The 17,933-nt window shown below is 38.2% G+C and overlaps 1 protein-coding gene across 1 annotated transcript in view; it reads left to right on the top strand.

Annotated features, from left to right (window-relative positions):
• Nucleotides 1-17,933, top strand: part of TRRAP (transformation/transcription domain associated protein) — a 98,696-nt gene that overhangs the window by 8,941 nt on the left and 71,822 nt on the right. The window contains exons 11-23 of the mRNA XM_082490634.1: nucleotides 346-484; nucleotides 3,150-3,228; nucleotides 4,253-4,487; nucleotides 6,499-6,826; nucleotides 6,942-7,039; nucleotides 7,678-7,872; nucleotides 8,406-8,597; nucleotides 10,390-10,555; nucleotides 11,787-12,043; nucleotides 12,916-13,116; nucleotides 15,407-15,558; nucleotides 16,656-16,855; nucleotides 17,634-17,851. Of these exons, the coding sequence (XP_082346760.1) occupies nucleotides 346-484; nucleotides 3,150-3,228; nucleotides 4,253-4,487; nucleotides 6,499-6,826; nucleotides 6,942-7,039; nucleotides 7,678-7,872; nucleotides 8,406-8,597; nucleotides 10,390-10,555; nucleotides 11,787-12,043; nucleotides 12,916-13,116; nucleotides 15,407-15,558; nucleotides 16,656-16,855; nucleotides 17,634-17,851 (2,460 nt within the window). The remainder of the gene's footprint in view (nucleotides 1-345; nucleotides 485-3,149; nucleotides 3,229-4,252; nucleotides 4,488-6,498; nucleotides 6,827-6,941; nucleotides 7,040-7,677; nucleotides 7,873-8,405; nucleotides 8,598-10,389; nucleotides 10,556-11,786; nucleotides 12,044-12,915; nucleotides 13,117-15,406; nucleotides 15,559-16,655; nucleotides 16,856-17,633; nucleotides 17,852-17,933) is intronic.

Here is a 17,933-nt window from a genome sequence, read left to right as displayed (position 1 = left end):
CATTTTTATTGCTTTCTTACTCTAAGTGCAATAGCTCTGGAGTTACTTTATGGCAGGGAAGCGACCAGCGTGACTGCAGCGCATCAGGGATCGGAGAGAAGCAAATGTGAAGATAGGACTATACCTGATTGTCCTTTCAGAGGTGTTCTCGTGTGAATGCAAAGTAAAAACGTGCCTTTCCCCCCCGCCCCAGGCATTTATGCAATAGCTGTTGTATTTCATTTTCACGAGTAGACTCCTTAAAGAGAAACAAGTGAATTTTAATTGAGTGTTATTTTGCAAATGTAAAGCAAAGCTTTAAACAGAATGTCGTAATAATTGTATTCATGTCAATTTTTGTTGTAGGAATTAGTGGCTAAATATTCTCAGCAAATGGTAAAGGGAATGCTGCAGTTGCTCTCCAATTGCCCAGCCGAAACGGCACACCTCCGGAAGGAGCTTCTGATTGCTGCTAAGCACATCTTGACAACAGACTTAAGGAGCCGTATGTAGTACTTTTAGAACGTATTTATAAACTGGAAAGATTTCAAGTATTTCTGTGTATTTGAGGCATATTACTTACTATTTGTTTTGGACTATTACATACTTTGATTAGTTTGGGAGCGGTCGTCATTTTTGATTAGCCTTTTTTCATTTTCCTTAAAAAAATAATCATCTGAATGAAATGGCATGCTGAACAAGTGGCTTTTCTGGCTTTCCAAATACCTGTTGTTCTAAATAATTGCCATTTGATGGTAAAAATTTGTGGTGGTTTGTAATTGTGCCTGCAGTTGTATGGATACTTTGAAATACTAATCTGATAACCTGAGTGGAAGTAGTTTCGTCAAAACCTGGTGCCGTATGTGATTCAGCTCATAGCCTTTGCCTCTAGCCGAGGAAAGCTATTTTTGGTCTGCCTGAATTAACTAGGTTGGGTGGATATGTTTTGTTTTGGCAGAATTGCAAAATTGGAGATGAGTGTACTTTGTAAAATATTTACTTCTATATTTTCATGTTTACTGTGTGGTCCCCTTTCTTTTCCTTCTACTAACAACAATTACGGGGCAGTGTGATGTCTTACAGTTACCGTTAGCTCACCAAAAAACTCCGCATGTTTCTTAGTTCTGGAATTTAGTATTGTGGTCAAATGGAAAGCTGTTTCTTTGGCCACTTTTCTAAAAAATTTAGAATAATTGTTCTGTGTTTCTCAGCCTCTCCTTAATAACTTCTGAACTTGACCAGTTTCAATAAAATTCAGCAGAGGAGCGAGCTCTTACAGATAGGATGCTCTACATCCTCTGTGAACTTTAGTGTTTGGATAGTGGGCAGAACCCGAGTTCGTGTCTCCACTGGAGGAATAAACAGCGGTTTGGGCTTAGCAATTCATTGCCCGTGGCTGCGGGCGGGCGTTCTGGCGTACGTGCTGATAACGCAGCCCCCAGCCCCGCGCCTGCCTCGCAGCCCCAAAGCAGATGTAGGGGAGGAAACGCTTAGAAACGTTAAGGAGAAGCGGGAACATGGTGTGGCAGGAGCAGTAAGGAGTGTGAGGAAGAAAAGTGGGATATAAAGTCCGTGGAGATCTGCAGAAGATAAGGCTTCGCTCATTCTGCTGCAGCAGTTCAGCTTATTTGGAAAAAGGAGTGTTGGGGGAAGTGTTTCGTGTGTGTGGGTCTTGTCCATTTTCACTGGGATGTCCAGTTCAAAAAGCCAGCATGGTTTGTGTGGCGTTTCTGAAATTCTAATTCTGACTGAACGTTGTGAACATTTCTTAATTTCAAAGTAAAATATTCTTATGTTATGAAGTTTAATGAGAGAGTTCAGTCAGCGGTCCGGTGAAAACAATTTATTATCGCTTGCTTTGCTTTAATTTCTCTTACTAGTTCACATTAAGAGTAATAGCACAACACAGAAACATTCACGTTAAATGTGGTCAACACACAAAAACTCATTATTGTTTTTCAATTTGCATTTCCTTTGCTTTTTTTCATTGTCAGGATTTGTGTCTTAATCTCTTTGCTCTGCTAACATCAGCGCATCTGAGACTAATTCCTTTTTTCAAACAGTGGCTTGGTGAGCAGAGGTGGTTCCTTTCCAGCCACCTTTTGACTCGGCTTTTTTCGCCACGGTATCATTTGTTGGCTGTGGCTGAATATATTCTCACGTCATGACTGCTGTGGTGGTTGCCTTGTGAAATAGTGGATTGTCTTTGCATCTAAAATCTTTATTCCTGTTCTTTATTTGCTTTTTCCGCTGTTAGTCTTCCAGATCTCTACCCCCTTCAAAAAACAATGCCGATACTCTCTTTTTCTCTTCCTCTGTATTTTTGCAGAGTGTGACATTCTCTTAAAGCAAAGACAGCTACTGCCTTGTCCCTTTCATTTCAGTGGATCTCACTGATTCCATGTCCATTTCAGACTTCAGTCAGAAAATGCTGGATGTTTATCTTTAATATCGGTTGGAAATCTGTGGAGAATGTTGCTGGATGTTCTTCTTTCTCTTTGACTTTTTGCTTATTTGTTAATAAGTTTTAGCTTGTTGCATTATTTGGAAGAGGGAGCTTCTCTCCTTCCTGCTGTTTCCATCATCTGCCTTTAGGGTGGCGTGACTTAATCAATTCCATAAACTTGTTGATTTCTATATTTAGAAAGAAAATGCTTCTTTACCCTTGCTTTGTCACTTGATTTTTGTTACTGAAATCTTCCTTTTGTTTCCTGGACCCCAAGTTGCCTGTATTCCTTCATATATTTTGGCAGAGAGTTTGTATGATAAGATGCCAAACAAAATAACGTTGTGTTGCCCAAACTTGTCCTTTCCAGTAACTCATTAGTTACATTTAAGAAGTTCTGCAAAGTTGAGAATAATATAAGCATTTTTTCTCTTTCCAGATGTAACTGGTTTTGTTGTGTCAATGCTGTGGCTTTGACTGTGTACTGTAACGTTACTCAAGGGACAAGTGTCAGCGGAGTTCATAGTCACAAGAGGTTAATTGACAGTTTTCTCGTAAATGACACTGCCTGTTATAAGCCTCGGGAATGACTTTTGTAATAAACCCACTTTCTGACATAGGTTTAAATGCCGAAGTTACGTGGTTTAATGCTTGATTATTTCCTTTGCCAGTCAGTATGTATAGCTTTTTCTTTTTTCTCTCCTTTTTTTTTTTTTAATTATAGAATTTATTCCATGTATGGACAAGCTATTTGATGAATCTATACTAATTGGCTCCGGATACACTGCTCGAGAGACACTGAGGTATGACAGAAAGTTTGGAGTGCCTGCCAGGGCTGGTTTCTTTCAAGGTTTATTAATATTTACAACAATGTATGTATACGGTCCTAAATCTTTGCTTTAAATAACCAATTTTATTAGATTCTGATACTGGAAGGGCTTCTGCTGCTGTGAAGAGTGGTTGATGTTTAACACTCTGATGGTGCAGCATGGTACTGTGAGCGTAGGACAAAATGACATAAACGGGTGAATGAAAATTATTTCATTTTTTTGAATTGCAGAGCACAACCAAAACAGTGGTTGCAGTGAAATCAACTCAATATCTTCCCAATATTTCACGAAACTGCCTAGATCTGGAGTCGAGAGTAAAATCTGAATGAGACTTAAACTGTTTTGTCCATGAATACCTTAAAACTTACTCATTCACAATTGAAAAAATAAATGAGGAGAATACTTACTTTCTGTGTCTTCAATAGCCTGCTGGTTTTTAGCTGCTTTTGCTGACCAAATTAAGATATGTGAACTAGGAGAATTGTTTCCTCTTGCTTAAGTGTCTAGTGTACCTTATTGACAACGTGTATTAGATTTAGAAGTATTTGCTCTACAAGATGCTTAAACCCGATATTTGGAAAGAAATGTTTTTTAAAATGTATAATTTTTCATAACTACTTTTGAAATCATGAATCATCCATGATTAGTACTGAAACAGCTTACCAACACCGTTTAAAATATGGTTTAAAACGTGCTAATTTGCTCTTAACTGTAGGTGAAAATGTGCTGGGGCTGGTCGGCAGCGGGGGAAGGAAGATCCGAGACGTGATGTTAGTGTTGTGGGGCAGATTAATGCCTCTTTGGGTAGATTGTACAGGTTATCGTTCTCTTGTGTAACGGAAAGAGCCTTGTGAACTCTGCGTTTGCCTATAAAACCAGGAAGTTTCGATTTAGAATCTTGGAAATAGGTCCAGGCAGTAATTATTGTTTAAGTCCAAATAACCACCATTTTAATTGTCCTCAATGTGTTTTCTTCATTTCTTGTTTTTGCTGACAGACCACTTGCATATAGTACACTGGCAGACCTGGTACATCACGTCCGTCAGCATTTACCGCTCAATGATCTCTCCCTTGCCGTCCAGTTATTTGCCAAGAACATTGATGATGAGTCGTTGCCCAGCAGTATCCAGACAATGTCTTGCAAGCTGCTGCTAAATTTGGTAGACTGTATCCGCTCTAAAAGCGAACAGGAAAATGGAAATGGTAGAGATATTCTTATGAGAATGCTGGAGGTACTGATTTGTTTAAAACATTTGATAATAAGTTGAATATCCTATTTTATAGTATGTTGTCAATCATATTTTACGTCCTCTTTTCTTCAGAAATGAGAATATGTAGAAAGAGTCTGCATTCTGTATTTCCTTTTACTACTTCAGAGAAGGGCTTTTTAAAATGCTGTGTGACTGGGATAATAGCTCAGGCGTAGCAGAGGTGCTTTGCCCGCTCAGCTTACTCGCTCAGTGACTTGTTTCAAAGCAAGAAACGGAATGTCAGTGATTCTGGGGGTAGCTTAACTGTTGTTATTTTTTAAAATTTTCTTCCAAATTTTAGTTGTAATCTCCTTTCTTCCCCACTTAAGAGTATGTAAGAACACTATACTATTTTTAAAGCCTTCTGGTTTTGGTGTGGTTAGTTTGTTGTGAAGTGTTTGTTGTTTTTGAGGGTTTTTTTTTGTTTTTTTAGTGGTTTGGGTTTTTTGTTTTCTGTTTTTTTATTAAACCCTGAAAGAGGATTATCTTGCAGGTGCTTGTCATAGCCCAATACAATCTGTAAAATGTGAAATATCCACACTTTCGAGACCTACTAATCCTTTTTAAGGATCTTCCTTATCTGAAGGATTTTTAGGGGGGCTTTTTTTTTTCTTCTTTTGTTATTTTTAAAAATCGGGGATGCACCTGAAAAGCTCTCATCCATGCTGTAGTAGCAACGAAACGCTCCCTGCTTGCTGTAGCCGAGTTGTTAATGGCAAAAGGTTGCCTAGTTTTTCTCCTGCCACGACATCAAGGTACACTCAGTTGTAGAGTAAAACACTTCTAGGGTAAATACTGGTTTAATAATCTCATTTTAGGATGTGAGAGCATGTCTTGAAATCTAAATCAAACCGGTATTAACACTTTGAGATAAATGAGGAAGCCGTACGGGTGCTTGTTTTGGAAAGGGAGATCTAGGAATTCTGAACGCAGTGGAATCTGTGCCTCCCCCCTGCCATTGACAGGCTGTCATGGCTCTGAATGCACCAGGGAAGAGATTTAGTCATTTTAGTCACATCCAGATTATTTGATATTACCCCTGAACCACTGAAGTTAGCAGTGGTTTAGGGAATGGCTTGCATCCTAAATACAAAATACAAGTGACTGTGCAAGTGAAAAATCTTGATGTTACGCATTGTAATGGATCCTTTATTCCAGATTTCTCAAACTGAAGTAACTTCAACTTTTTAGTAGGGTTTGTCATCCAAATAAACTTCTACTTTTTTTTTTTCTACTTTAAAAAAAAATCTGTGATGTAGCACAGTTGTTCGGGCATTTGTTTATCAAATGAAAATTTGTAATAATAATATATGAATTCAGAGAAGGTACATCTGGGGAAGAAGGGAGCGTACAGAACTGTGGTGGTAGTGGGGAAATATCTGAGCAAGCCAAGACTTTAAAATCTGGGAAGTACAGAAAATTATGAACTGAAACCTTGTGCAATATGTCCCTGGTTTGGTGTCAGCCGAGAGGCAGAAATGTTGGGGACCACTGTTCTGCAGAGTTGATTATTGCTTTCTAAATCTGATATGCTGCATAAAACTAAAACTTAAAACTATAATGTATACATCTTCTAGTACATCTGACGTACATTGCATATACACGTGAAAAAATCGAGCTTTTTGTGCTTAATAGTAAATATTTATAGACTGAAATATTAAGTCTTATTTTGAAAATTAAATAGCTTTTCATTTTAAATGAAGTGGAATTGTAGAGAGATCAATTTTCAGTTGATGGTTTTACTAGTTTTCAGCAAATATTTTTCCTTTTGGAACTTATTAAAAGTAAGCAAACTACTTTGTTGGTACACTTAAAAATGTTTGCTGTCATTTGAATGACTGCAGAAATACTTAGCTGTAAATTTGATTGGTCTCAATATGCTGACTTGAGGTATTAGTACTATTAAATTTCGAATGGTTTTTGAAGAAGAAACTTACTTTCTTTTTTCTTCCTCTCCCTGCTCTTTCATTTGCCTTTCCTCTTTGTGCCTTAGGTTTTTGTTCTGAAATTTCACACTATAGCACGATACCAGCTTTCTGTAATTTTTAAAAAATGCAAGCCACAGTCTGAGCTTGGGGCTGCGGAAGCCGCGTTGCCAGGAGTACCGACAGCAGCAAATGCAGCGCCTGTTCCTGTTCCATCTCCTGCCCCAGCCACTCCAGTGGCCCCTGCGCCGGTACCTGTGTTTGAAAAACAAGGGGAGAAAGAAAAAGAAGACAAACAGACATTTCAGGTCACAGATTGCCGAAGCTTAGTAAAAACTTTGGTCTGTGGTGTCAAGACAATCACGTGGGGCATAACGTCATGCAAAGCTCCTGGTGGTAAAACTGCATAACATTTGGTTACATTTATCTTTCGTAATTCGACAGTTTGTAGCATGAAAGCAAATAGTATTTTTAATGGTTAACTACTGTCTTATTCTTTATCTTCTTTCAGAAGCACAATTCATTCCCAATAAGCAGTTGCAACCTAAGGAGACTCAAATCTATATAAAACTGGTAAAATATGCAATGCAAGCTTTAGATATTTATCAGGTACGTAACCTGCCCGCATAGCACTTTTATTTATAGAGTTACTATGTGTTAGATCTTTTAGTAAGGGTTTGTCAGCTAAAGGACAAATTTCACATGTAGCATATTTTCATTAAGTTTTTTATTTCAGGACCACACCTATTGGGAAGTTTTATGAATGTCGAAGTACTTATCACTTGCAAGGAAAAAAATCTTTTCTTAACAGCTGTTAAGAACACACAGTCTGTGTTTATGCAGGCAGGACAGACTTCTTTCATGTAGCGGATTAAATCTTTTCTTCAAAGAGATAGTTTAGCCATCCGTTGAAGCATTCACGTGGCTATGTTTATCTTCTGTAGTTACACGAAGCACTGGTGAAATGTAAATGTACCTGATTTGGAATTAAGGATCTTTACAAATACACTGATATCTCCTGTTGTTTTTTTCCACTCCTGACTTCGTGGTTTTAAAATCTGTGCTGAAAACACTCTATGTTAATATTTTTATTGTCGCTGTTGGCTCTTGGGCCCAGCTGCTAATTGTATGGGGCTTGCATGTGAAACCTGTAAAATCTCAGTTTTTTTCAAAAGGTGCTCTGAGAAGAGTGGGAAGAAGTTACTCAAGTTCTGCAACCAATATATGTGTTGTCTAAATTGCCACAGGTCCAAATCGCAGGAAATGGCCAGACATACGTGCGAGTAGCAAACTGTCAGACAGTCCGAATGAAAGAGGAAAAGGAAGTTCTGGAGCATTTTGCTGGTGTGTTCACAATGATGAACCCTTTAACTTTTAAAGAAATCTTTCAAACTACTGTTCCTTATATGGTGGAGAGAATCTCAAAAAACTACGCTCTTCAGGTATTAGTTTTCGTTTACTTTTTTCAATTGACAATAAACAGCCTGTAGAAAATAGCTCATGCCTTGAAGTACATAAGGCTGACGTGGAATTATAAATAATAACATTGAAATTAGCATGTGAGATTTGAAGCAGTCTATAAAAATAGTTTGTAAAGATGGATTTTTCGAAAACTTTCCAGACTAAGAGGTGGAATACAAACATGAGCACTTCAGTTTAGGAGATATGAATGGACTTTATTCTTGAAAAGTATTGAACATCGTGGAGTTCTTTTTGTTCAGGTTGTTGTGTTAATGTTCTGACCCCCTGTTTTACAGAACACAAGTCCTATAATGTACACTTAAAATTAATCTTTAAACTTGAACACTTAAGCTATGCATGGTTGTTTTCCACTGAGGATAACCTGGATCGCTTGGGTAGCAGTGGAGATGGGGCAAGAAATTTGTCTCAGTTTGTGTTTTAAATGGGTAGTGTATTGATCCCTCTGTTCTTTTCATTACAGCAACAATAATTCCTTTGTTGTTTCCCGTTATAGATTGTGGCCAACTCCTTCTTGGCAAACCCTACTACCTCTGCCCTCTTCGCAACGATTTTGGTAGAGTACCTTCTGGATCGGCTGCCAGAAATGGGCTCTAATGTGGAACTCTCCAATCTGTATCTCAAGCTGTTCAAGTTAGTCTTTGGCTCAGTTTCGCTCTTTGCAGCTGAAAATGAACAAATGCTGAAGGTAAAGGTCATTTGTGTTAAAACCAAAAAAATCTATTTTGGCTCTTAATGCGTTCTTCAGATGTCTGAAGAAACTTAGAGTTTTAGGCTAACATTTGATAGTCTCCTAATGTTTGAACCACTATTAGTGACGCATCCCCATTTTTTCCAAATGTCAGGTACATTGCCTTATAAATAAGAGATGGTTTCTGTGAATGTTTACTTCATATTTGAAACTATAAAATGATGTACTAATTCTGAGTATAAGTGACTGATACGTGCTTGTGGTCTGATTAGGGTTGTCACAAACCCGTGTAACTTCGTGATCAGGATATGCACGTCTTCTTACATATTTTTTCCCCTTTGTTTCCTTATTAACTTACTTAGACTGGAGTCACTTTTTCGTGCATATTTTTTCCCCTTTGTTTCCTTATTAACTTACTTAGACTGGAGTCACTTTTTCGTGCGTTGGTGAATCTTGTTCATTTGTGTCATATTCAGTGACCTGTACCTCTTGAGTTAGGCATTTCTGTGCTCTTGGAAAGCCTGGATTAAGGAATGCTAGTTTTTTATTGACAACATACTGTGTATGTAGTCCAAGGATCTGTTTATGTTGATGAGATCATTTCATGCATTATTCAGTGAGTTTAGAAATACTGAGCTTGAAGTGCACTTTCTCATAAAAGTCACAGCTGCCTATATCCAGGAAAAACATTAGATATTAGTTGAATGCTGCTCCTTCTCTCATCATTTCTCTCCACCTCTCTTCTTCCTACCTTAGAATAAACAAAATGTGTGATACGGGTAACTGTGATAACGGTGTCTGTGCTTAACGATTTGTTACAGCAGGGTTAGTTCAGTATGTGTTTTCTGGGTAGAGCAGAGTAGGACTACTCATTTTCCAGATCCTTTGAAAGATAAAAGCAGTGTGAAGCAATATTCATAAGTAATATGAAGCAATATTCATATCGTCTTGCTTAAATTCTTCTTGTTTGTCATCAGAATCAAGGTCATTTGGACTTTGGAGGCTGGAGATCCGATTTGAAGAGTGTGATTTACTGCCTTCGCGGTTTCACGCTTCTGTTACGTTTTTTGTTTCAGCAGGATTGATGATAGGGGCCTTGGGTAGACAATTTAATTGAATGATGAAGGCTATTTGCAGCATTTGCATTGCAATGTAGAAAGCTTTTAGGTGTTAATAAAATCCATAATTTTGTCACTGCTTGTACATGATCTGTGAGAATCCTTGTGTTTATCAACTGTCTTTGATAATTCCTGCAAGCTGTTACTGCTCTGCTCTGGAAAGGCCACCAGTTCTGTAACCATCTTTTTACTTGTAAAAGTTTACTTTTAAAGTGAAATTTTAGCATTCCCCCAAATTAAGAATTATTAATTAAGTTAGATCTGGAATAAATTAATCCTGTGAAATTTCTTCCCTTGTTCTTGGGACACTTCTGATTTCTGCTATACACGCCTAGCTTCTGCGGTGCAAATATTTTTCATTGTCAGATTTGCAGAAGGTTTTGTGTTTTAATATAGTTACTGCTTGGAGTAGCAAGCAGACGTGATCGTTTGGCTAATATGAAAGCAGGGTTTAATTAATTAAAGAGTGCTCTGGGTTCTCGATACTGTTCAAATACAGATTTACTTTTTAACAATTCTTCAACAGCAGTATAAAATTAGCCTGGTAACAGAGTACGTGGAATAGCTGAAGGCTTTTGATCTGCAAAACTTGTCTCATGCTAAACTCTTGTACAGTACGATGATGATAAAATTGATATTTTATTAATCTTCAAGCTTTATTTTTTTTATAGCCACATTTGCACAAGATTGTGAACAGCTCTATGGAACTTGCACAGACTGCCAAAGAGCCCTATAACTATTTCCTGCTGCTCAGAGCACTGTTCAGATCTATTGGAGGAGGCAGTCATGATCTCTTATATCAAGAATTCTTGCCGCTGTTACCAAACTTACTGCAAGGTAGAACAATACCTTCTTTCCCCCCCCCAGTTGCTGATCTCGTCATGTAAATAGTAGTAGTAAAGTTATGTTATGTAATTAAAAAACCAAAACTAAAGCCCTAACCCTGATAAGTAGCTTCTGATTTTGAGCTTAGCAGTTGATTACATATCTTGACCGTGGCTTATTTTCATTTACTATCAGCTGCTTCAGGCTCCATAGTTTTGGCTGCTTCACAATTTCTGCTGCTCGTTGTTCTGCTTTTCATTGTGGGGCTGTTGGGGTTTTTTCCTTGGTTCCTTTCATTCGTTTTTTGCTATGGCTGTTTTTGTTAGTATAGAGCGTTGAGGGGTGAGAGCGATAGGAGAAGCGATGCTGCCAGGCCATGGTGGGAAGAGCGTTGCAGAGCAGCTCGGGCTGGTCTGCTGTCGAGGGCACGTGCGTGCACCTGCGAGTGTGTGATAAATACAAATGCGTGTAGTGTCCGTTTGCAAACAGAACTGGAAATAACAGTCAGTTTGATTAATTGAGCGTTTGCGCTTGCAAGGGCTGTGTTCCAGAGATACTGAGGATGAGCAAGGAGACGTGAACCACTTAAACCTAAGGACAAGCTAAGGGGAACGATGCCAGGAGTGTGGAATCCTGTGGTTCCCATCTACGGCTGCGGGGGCAATCCTTACTGTGGTTAGCGAATCCGTGTGTTTCCTCTAAATCGTTATGTAGAGTACACGGCAGTGTAGAAGTGCTAGCTAGCTTTATGGAGCAGATGAAATCTTGATGGGGAGAAAAATAAGTTGCAGAACGTGCTTAGTCTGCATGGGACAGCGAATGTACTTGAACTCATTGAATGTTTCTTTTCAGGATTACAGATTTTTTTAAAATTTTTTTTTGGTGTAGATTTTTTTATTGATACAAGGCTGAGGTTTGAGTCAAATTATCTTTTTCTGGTTTTCATCTGCTGTATTCAAATGCTACTTTATTGAGAGTAATATTACGTTTTAGAATACGCATAGACATTCTTTTTTTTGTATATGCATGTACCTGCAGAAGCATTCACTGCATAAAATTCTTAGATGTAAGTTATAATTATGAATGGTACTGTATTTTGTAAATATGTTGTTGTTTATGGAGCTGTACGCTTTACACAATTTAAAAATGTCGGGTTATTCTGAATTTAGGAAATAGCAGTTTGTAACAATACAGGGTGGACTGTCCTTTTCCTTTCACTGTGTAACGTATCAATGATTTTCAGGACTTAATATGTTGCAAAGCGGCCTTCATAAACAGCACATGAAAGACTTGTTTGTAGAGCTGTGCCTGACTGTGCCGGTTCGCCTGAGCTCGCTGCTGCCTTATCTGCCAATGCTGATGGACCCCTTGGTGTCGGCTCTCAACGGCTCGCAGACGCTGGTCAGCCAGGGCTTGCGGACGCTGGAGCTGTGCGTGGATAACTTGCAGCCAGACTTCCTCTATGATCACATTCAGCCCGTTCGAGCTGAGCTCATGCAGGTAAACGTGTTATTTCCTGTTGGGCCACAGGAGGTCATTGTTGCGTTAAATGTTATTAGAGATTTGTGTGAACCTGTGGTTATACGAACTTGAAAAATCTGTCATGCGAACCGTACCAGCCCGATTTGTATGTAAAAGGCCAGTGGGTGTTGTGCTGTTAAACTGAAAACGCTGAAAAATGTAAAAGTGAATTAGTCATTTCTTCCATACCCCTGCTAAGGGGTTAAAGTTAAGACCTGGGACTCAATAGCGAGAATGTTGCCATGTTTAGGACGAGTTGGTACAGAAAATGATTAAGATTTGTTAATTTAAAAAAACAAAACAAAACAAAACAAGTAAAGCTAATTACCTTCAGCACATCATGATTGACAGCTATATGATGTCGTATACACAGTGAAGATGATGTGGCTGAAAGTCAGAACAGTGTTTTAAAAGTGGGGCTATTCCCTCTGATACAGTGCTTGCGTGTACTTTATCCTTTAAATATAATAATTTACTTTATTTGCTTTTTATATTTTGAAACTAGCACTTTGAGGTTAATTCACTTTAGCCTTAACTGGCCTGCTTTTTTTTTTTAAATTCATAATGTTTATCTAATATTAGTTATAAACATGAAATTACATTCAGTGTGGCAAAGATTTTGTAGCTGATGACAGTAATCTGATCTAAAACTGCCTTTAAGACAACCTTGCTACAAAGCACCCGAACTGTTGCGAACTGAGGCTGCTTTTCTTCAACCTAGATAAGTAATTTCTGGAACTTACGCAGGCTCAGTTACCCAGACACAAGAATAAGTGTTTTCCTTGACTTTTTTTTACATTAAAACTTGAAAATTTTTGAAGTGAGACTGGTCTGACCGTAAATACTTGCAGGCTTTGTGGCGTACCCTGCGCAATCCTGCAGACAGCATTTCTCATGTGGCTTATCGGGTACTTGGGAAATTTGGTGGAAGTAACAGGAAGATGTTAAAGGAATCACAGAAGCTACAATATGTAGTCACAGAAATCCAAGGACCCAGTATTACAATTGAATTTTCAGACTGTAAAGCATCCATTCAGCTCCCAATGGAAAAGGTAAGGGTTTAAGTTATTTTCTGTGCTGAGAAACCATCCTACTCAATTTTCCTCTATTACAGATTTTTTGGAAGTTTGTTTGCTTGTAAAACCTTGATAAAGCATGTGGTATGTCTGCCAGTTCCAGATATAAGTTAATGATGATCTAAAATTATAGGATTTACATAATTAAAAGTATATCTGTGTTTTTTTTCAGTATCCCTCCAGTTAGATAAAGAGATTTCTGATTAATTTATGTTGTAATGAAGAAACAGAATTGAAACCCACTTATGGTTGGGTTTGGGTTTTTTGGTGTTTTTTTTTTTTTTTTTCTGCAAGGAAAAAATCACTGCAAGGAGCTGTTTCGCTTGTTCGGGATGTAGTGATCAATTGAGAGTTTCCGTGTAGAGAGGTGGACTACACTCCCTTCCTGCTTCATTTTAACATGTATTCCCTTTAAACTGTTTTATGTCACCCCCAAAACAATAGATTTAAACATGCTGTACTGCTTTTATAAAGTGACAGGACAGGGAGTGAAACTGGCACAAGCAAATGATTTCTGTGCTTTTTTTTCCCCTTTCTAACTTTGGATGTACTGCTTAGATTAGGAGCGAGAATCTGCTCTAAACCCTCCCTATTTTCTTTTTGAAGTGTACCAAAAAATTCTTGTAGAAATCTTTCAGTGATGATTGTTCTAATGACTCCTGTGGTTTGGTTTTGTTTGTTGTCTGTAGGTTGGGCACAGTACTTCTTATAGCCGCAAACCCCCTTTGTGCTGTACTGGCTTTCATCCGGCAATCTCAACGTATCACCAATGCTTAGTTCTGACTAATTACAGCAATCTAATCTGGGTCTGTGTCTTGGGATCTGAGAGTGAAGCTGAATTTTGAGTTAATTTGGCCTGTAGAGTTTTAATACTTACCTTTTCAATTCCACTATCGTGAGTAGGTGTGATGTGAATGCAGTAGAGCATTGTCTTTGCCGGCCGCCGGCTTGCTTTGGCTCCGCGCCGCCAGCAGGCTTCAGAACCCCTGGGGAAAATGGTTCGTAAAGTGCAGGTAGCTTTACCCATTTCCCCTCTCTACCGAAACCGCTGCGTTGGATACATACAAGTACTGTAGTTGCTGGCATTTCCCTGTCACGCTTGGTTAATTCAAACCAAGTTTTCCAAAGTATTTATGCGTCTAACATGTTGGTTAATGATACGGAATGATCTTCAGCTTCTGTTGACCAAGAAACAATGTTGTCTGCTGAATACGTTATACCTACAGAAAGGAAATGTCAAATTAAAAGGAAAAAGAAGTGGAATAAATTGAAAATGAGAAATCCGTGTTTTCTTTTAGTGCTTTGGTAGTCTGTGGTCTGCGTAAAACTCGTAGTTCTTTCCATTGAGATGCTGGTAAGGTTATTCAGACAGCGATGGGATGACAGCTGGTTAAATCAGTAAGTAGAAAGAAGGAAAATTCCCGCTTCTTTGTAGCAGAGCCTTTTTCTGCGGTATCCCTTTTAAGCATGGATGGCTAGGTTTTATTTACCGTTGATCAGGTATTGAAATTCCTTATTCTGTGCACTCTTGAAATATTTTTTATGTGTTTTTTTTGACTTAATGTCGGTCTCGTTTGTTTTTAATTTCTTCCTTTCTTTTTCGGAGAAGGATAGAAAGTATCTAGCTGTGTTTATATGTAGGTATATATGTAGCTCCCCTTTTCATTGCTTTCGTATCTTAAGAGATTATTTGAATTATTCTCAAACGTATTAAATAAATCTTCTTGCAAAGGAAAAGAAGAGTACTATTTCCGTGAAGTAAACAGTGTTCAGAAGTTGCTTACAGGGACGTTTCACCATGTATGATGTAGCTCTTGATTTGCATGGAAAATATGATAAAGGAATTTGTAAGATAGAACATTTTTTGGTACCATTTATATATGTGTATTGTATATGCATTGTATACCTACGGTATATAGAGATTAGGAACAGCAATTGCGGCTGGAGGGAAGGTGAGGAAAATTTTCTTGAGAGGGGAGAGAGAATGAAGGCGTACCTCACTCATGACTTCAAGTGCTTTCTGACGGTGGAAATGAATGTGTCTGCCCTGAAACTTTGCATTTATAAAAGCACAGCAAATGCCGTAGTAGTTTCAAGTCGGCTTTCTCAGGCGTTCTCTGCAGTTCTTAACTTAGGTCCAAATTGTACATTCTTTTAAAGTTACTTTTAATGTGTATTAAAGATACCGTTTCCTTGATTAATCACCTTATTGTCAATATTAAGAAGAAGTAGTGTTTGGTTACTCTCTATCTTCTTTTCATGACAGGCAATTGAGACTGCTCTGGACTGTTTGAAGAGTGCTAACACAGAACCATATTATCGGAGACAAGCGTGGGAAGTAATCAAGTGTTTTTTAGTAGCTATGATGAGCCTGGATGATAATAAACATGCATTATACCAACTTCTCGCGCATCCCAAGTATGACAATTCTTTAAACGTAAATGTGTATGTCAAATTTCTAGAGTCTTTAGAGTAACGTGAATTAGAGGCAATGGTTAGTCTAGGCAGTGTGTTCTTCACGGGATTTTTAGCTACTGGTTTATCCTGCTTCCTTTTAAATCAACGCAGGACTTTCCAGTAAGAGGAATTTTGTCAGTGTGTTATTTAATGCCAATGACACGTGTTAATGTTTTGTACATTAATTTTCTTCTGCTAATCCCAGTCCAGCGTATAATCTGTTAGATATACTCAGACTTTTTTAAAATTAATCTTAGTTTAATATATTTAAACACTTGAAACATTGTAGTGCTTAATTGTGTTTTAAAGATTATCTTAGATTGTGATGCTTTGTATTTACATCCAACTTTTTACTAAAGTGAGAGAGATACAAAATTCAGTTTCATTTAGTGACCAAACTATAGCATAGTGGCACACATAACCTGTGTTTGTGTGGGGGCTTTTTATTGATTTTTTTTTTGCATATTTTACGATTTTAGTCATTGATACTTAATGAGTGTATTGCTTTTAGACAACTTTGACATCTTTGCCCACAAAGTGTATGCTGACTTTGACTCTTGCAGTGTAGTAAATGGAGCTAAAGAGTATAGAGGCTTTTAGAATTTGGACTTGTTAGACTTGACATAAATACAGCTTTGCGGTGAATGGGTTTTGTTGGGTGGGGATTTGATAAATAATGTTTCAATCTTTCACGATTAAAATCAAATGTCATTTTAAAAAAGGGAAAAATGTCAAAATATTGAAAATGACATTCTGTAATTGAGTTGCAGTGTGATGCCTGTATGCCTGTTATTTGTAATGTACGTGGCTTCTTCTGAGCCACTGGCTTTAAATGTTGCTGATGAAATTGAGCTATCCATCATGTTTGAGCGCAGTGGTTGACAAAATTAATACGGACTGAGTGAACTGGTCTAGCTCTATCAAAATGAGGGGAAGACGGGAGGTGGAGAAGGAGTTAGGTATCGAGAGCAAACTTAAATTAAGCACTTGACGATGCTCCTGATTGCGCTGCCAGTACTGCTGCTTAGGGTTATCAGGAACTTAATTTTGTCTTTCAGCTTTACTGAGAAGTCCATACCCAGTGTGATTATTTCCCATCGATACAAAGCTCAGGACACTCCCGCTCGTAAAACCTTTGAACAGGCGTTGACAGGGGCATTCATGTCAGCGGTCATCAAAGATCTGAGGCCCAGTGCTCTGCCCTTTGTCGCCAGCTTAATCCGCCACTACACAATGGTGGCAGTGGCTCAGCAATGTGGTAAGGAAAGTGGAATAGAGATCGCGTGGACTGTCGTGAGAGGAGTGGAGAAGTTTATACTTTTTCTAACAGTAATTTGTTTTAAGGAAGCTGTGGTATTACGGTTGCTTCTGCGTAGATGTGTTGGGTTTTGTTTGATGGCTGAATTATGTTTTAATTCTTCTGAGCAGTAAAAAATTATTAAGCATGTTTTAAAAAACAATCAACCACCTAATAATACTTCTAACGTGCTACAGCCAATGAAATAATTACAGCTTGGACCAGTTTATATTTCCAGAGCATTTGTGTCACTTGGTATACACAGTTATTTTTGTGGATGGTCTTTAATTGGATTACTTCCACTTGGGGACTTGAAGGACCATCAGAGGAACTAAGTAAACGTTAGAGCACTACAGTGTCTTGCATCGACGAAGGAAACTTTTTGTTTGGAGTTGGACTGTAAGACAAGTAATTTGGGAGAAGATGTGCTATAAGCATATCACTCTTCGTTGTCACATTAATGTAACTTGAATTTGTATGATTCTTCATTTTAATTAAATCTTCTTGCAGGGCACAGTCTGGAGCATGGAAGAAAATATTCAAGTAGATGCAATCTTTTTCTTCTTCTTAGAGTGAAGAATGCCTTACAACCCATTTATATGCAGATAGACACAGTGCTTACTGGTTTTGCCATCAGCTAGTCAGAGGAGTAGTAAAATCTAATTGAAAGACTATTCATATTGAAATATCCACTGTTTTATCTTTTTTTCTCTCTCTTCTTCCCCAATACAAAATGCAGGTCCTTTTTTGCTGCAGTGCTATCAGGTTGGCAGCCAGCCGAGCACAGCCATGTTTCACAGCGAAGAAAACGGGTCAAAAGGCATGGATCCCTTGGTGCTCATCGATGCCATAGCAATCTGCATGGCCTATGAGGAGAAGGAGCTCTGCAAAATAGGAGAGGTGGCTCTAGCAGTGATATTTGATGTTGCAAGCATTATCTTGGGTTCAAAGGAAAGGGTAATATATATATATATATTTTTTTTTAATGTATGTAAATGATCTAGTTTCAGCCAATGCAGTTTTGCTTCTAAAATTTTGG

The sequence above is a fragment of the Vanellus vanellus genome, assembly GCF_965231255.1.
Source record: "Vanellus vanellus genome assembly, chromosome: 14".
In the NCBI taxonomy this organism is placed as follows: Eukaryota; Metazoa; Chordata; class Aves; order Charadriiformes; family Charadriidae; genus Vanellus; species Vanellus vanellus.
The sequence above is the reverse complement of the archived record's forward strand: the minus strand, read 5'-3'. Positions and strand labels throughout refer to the sequence as shown.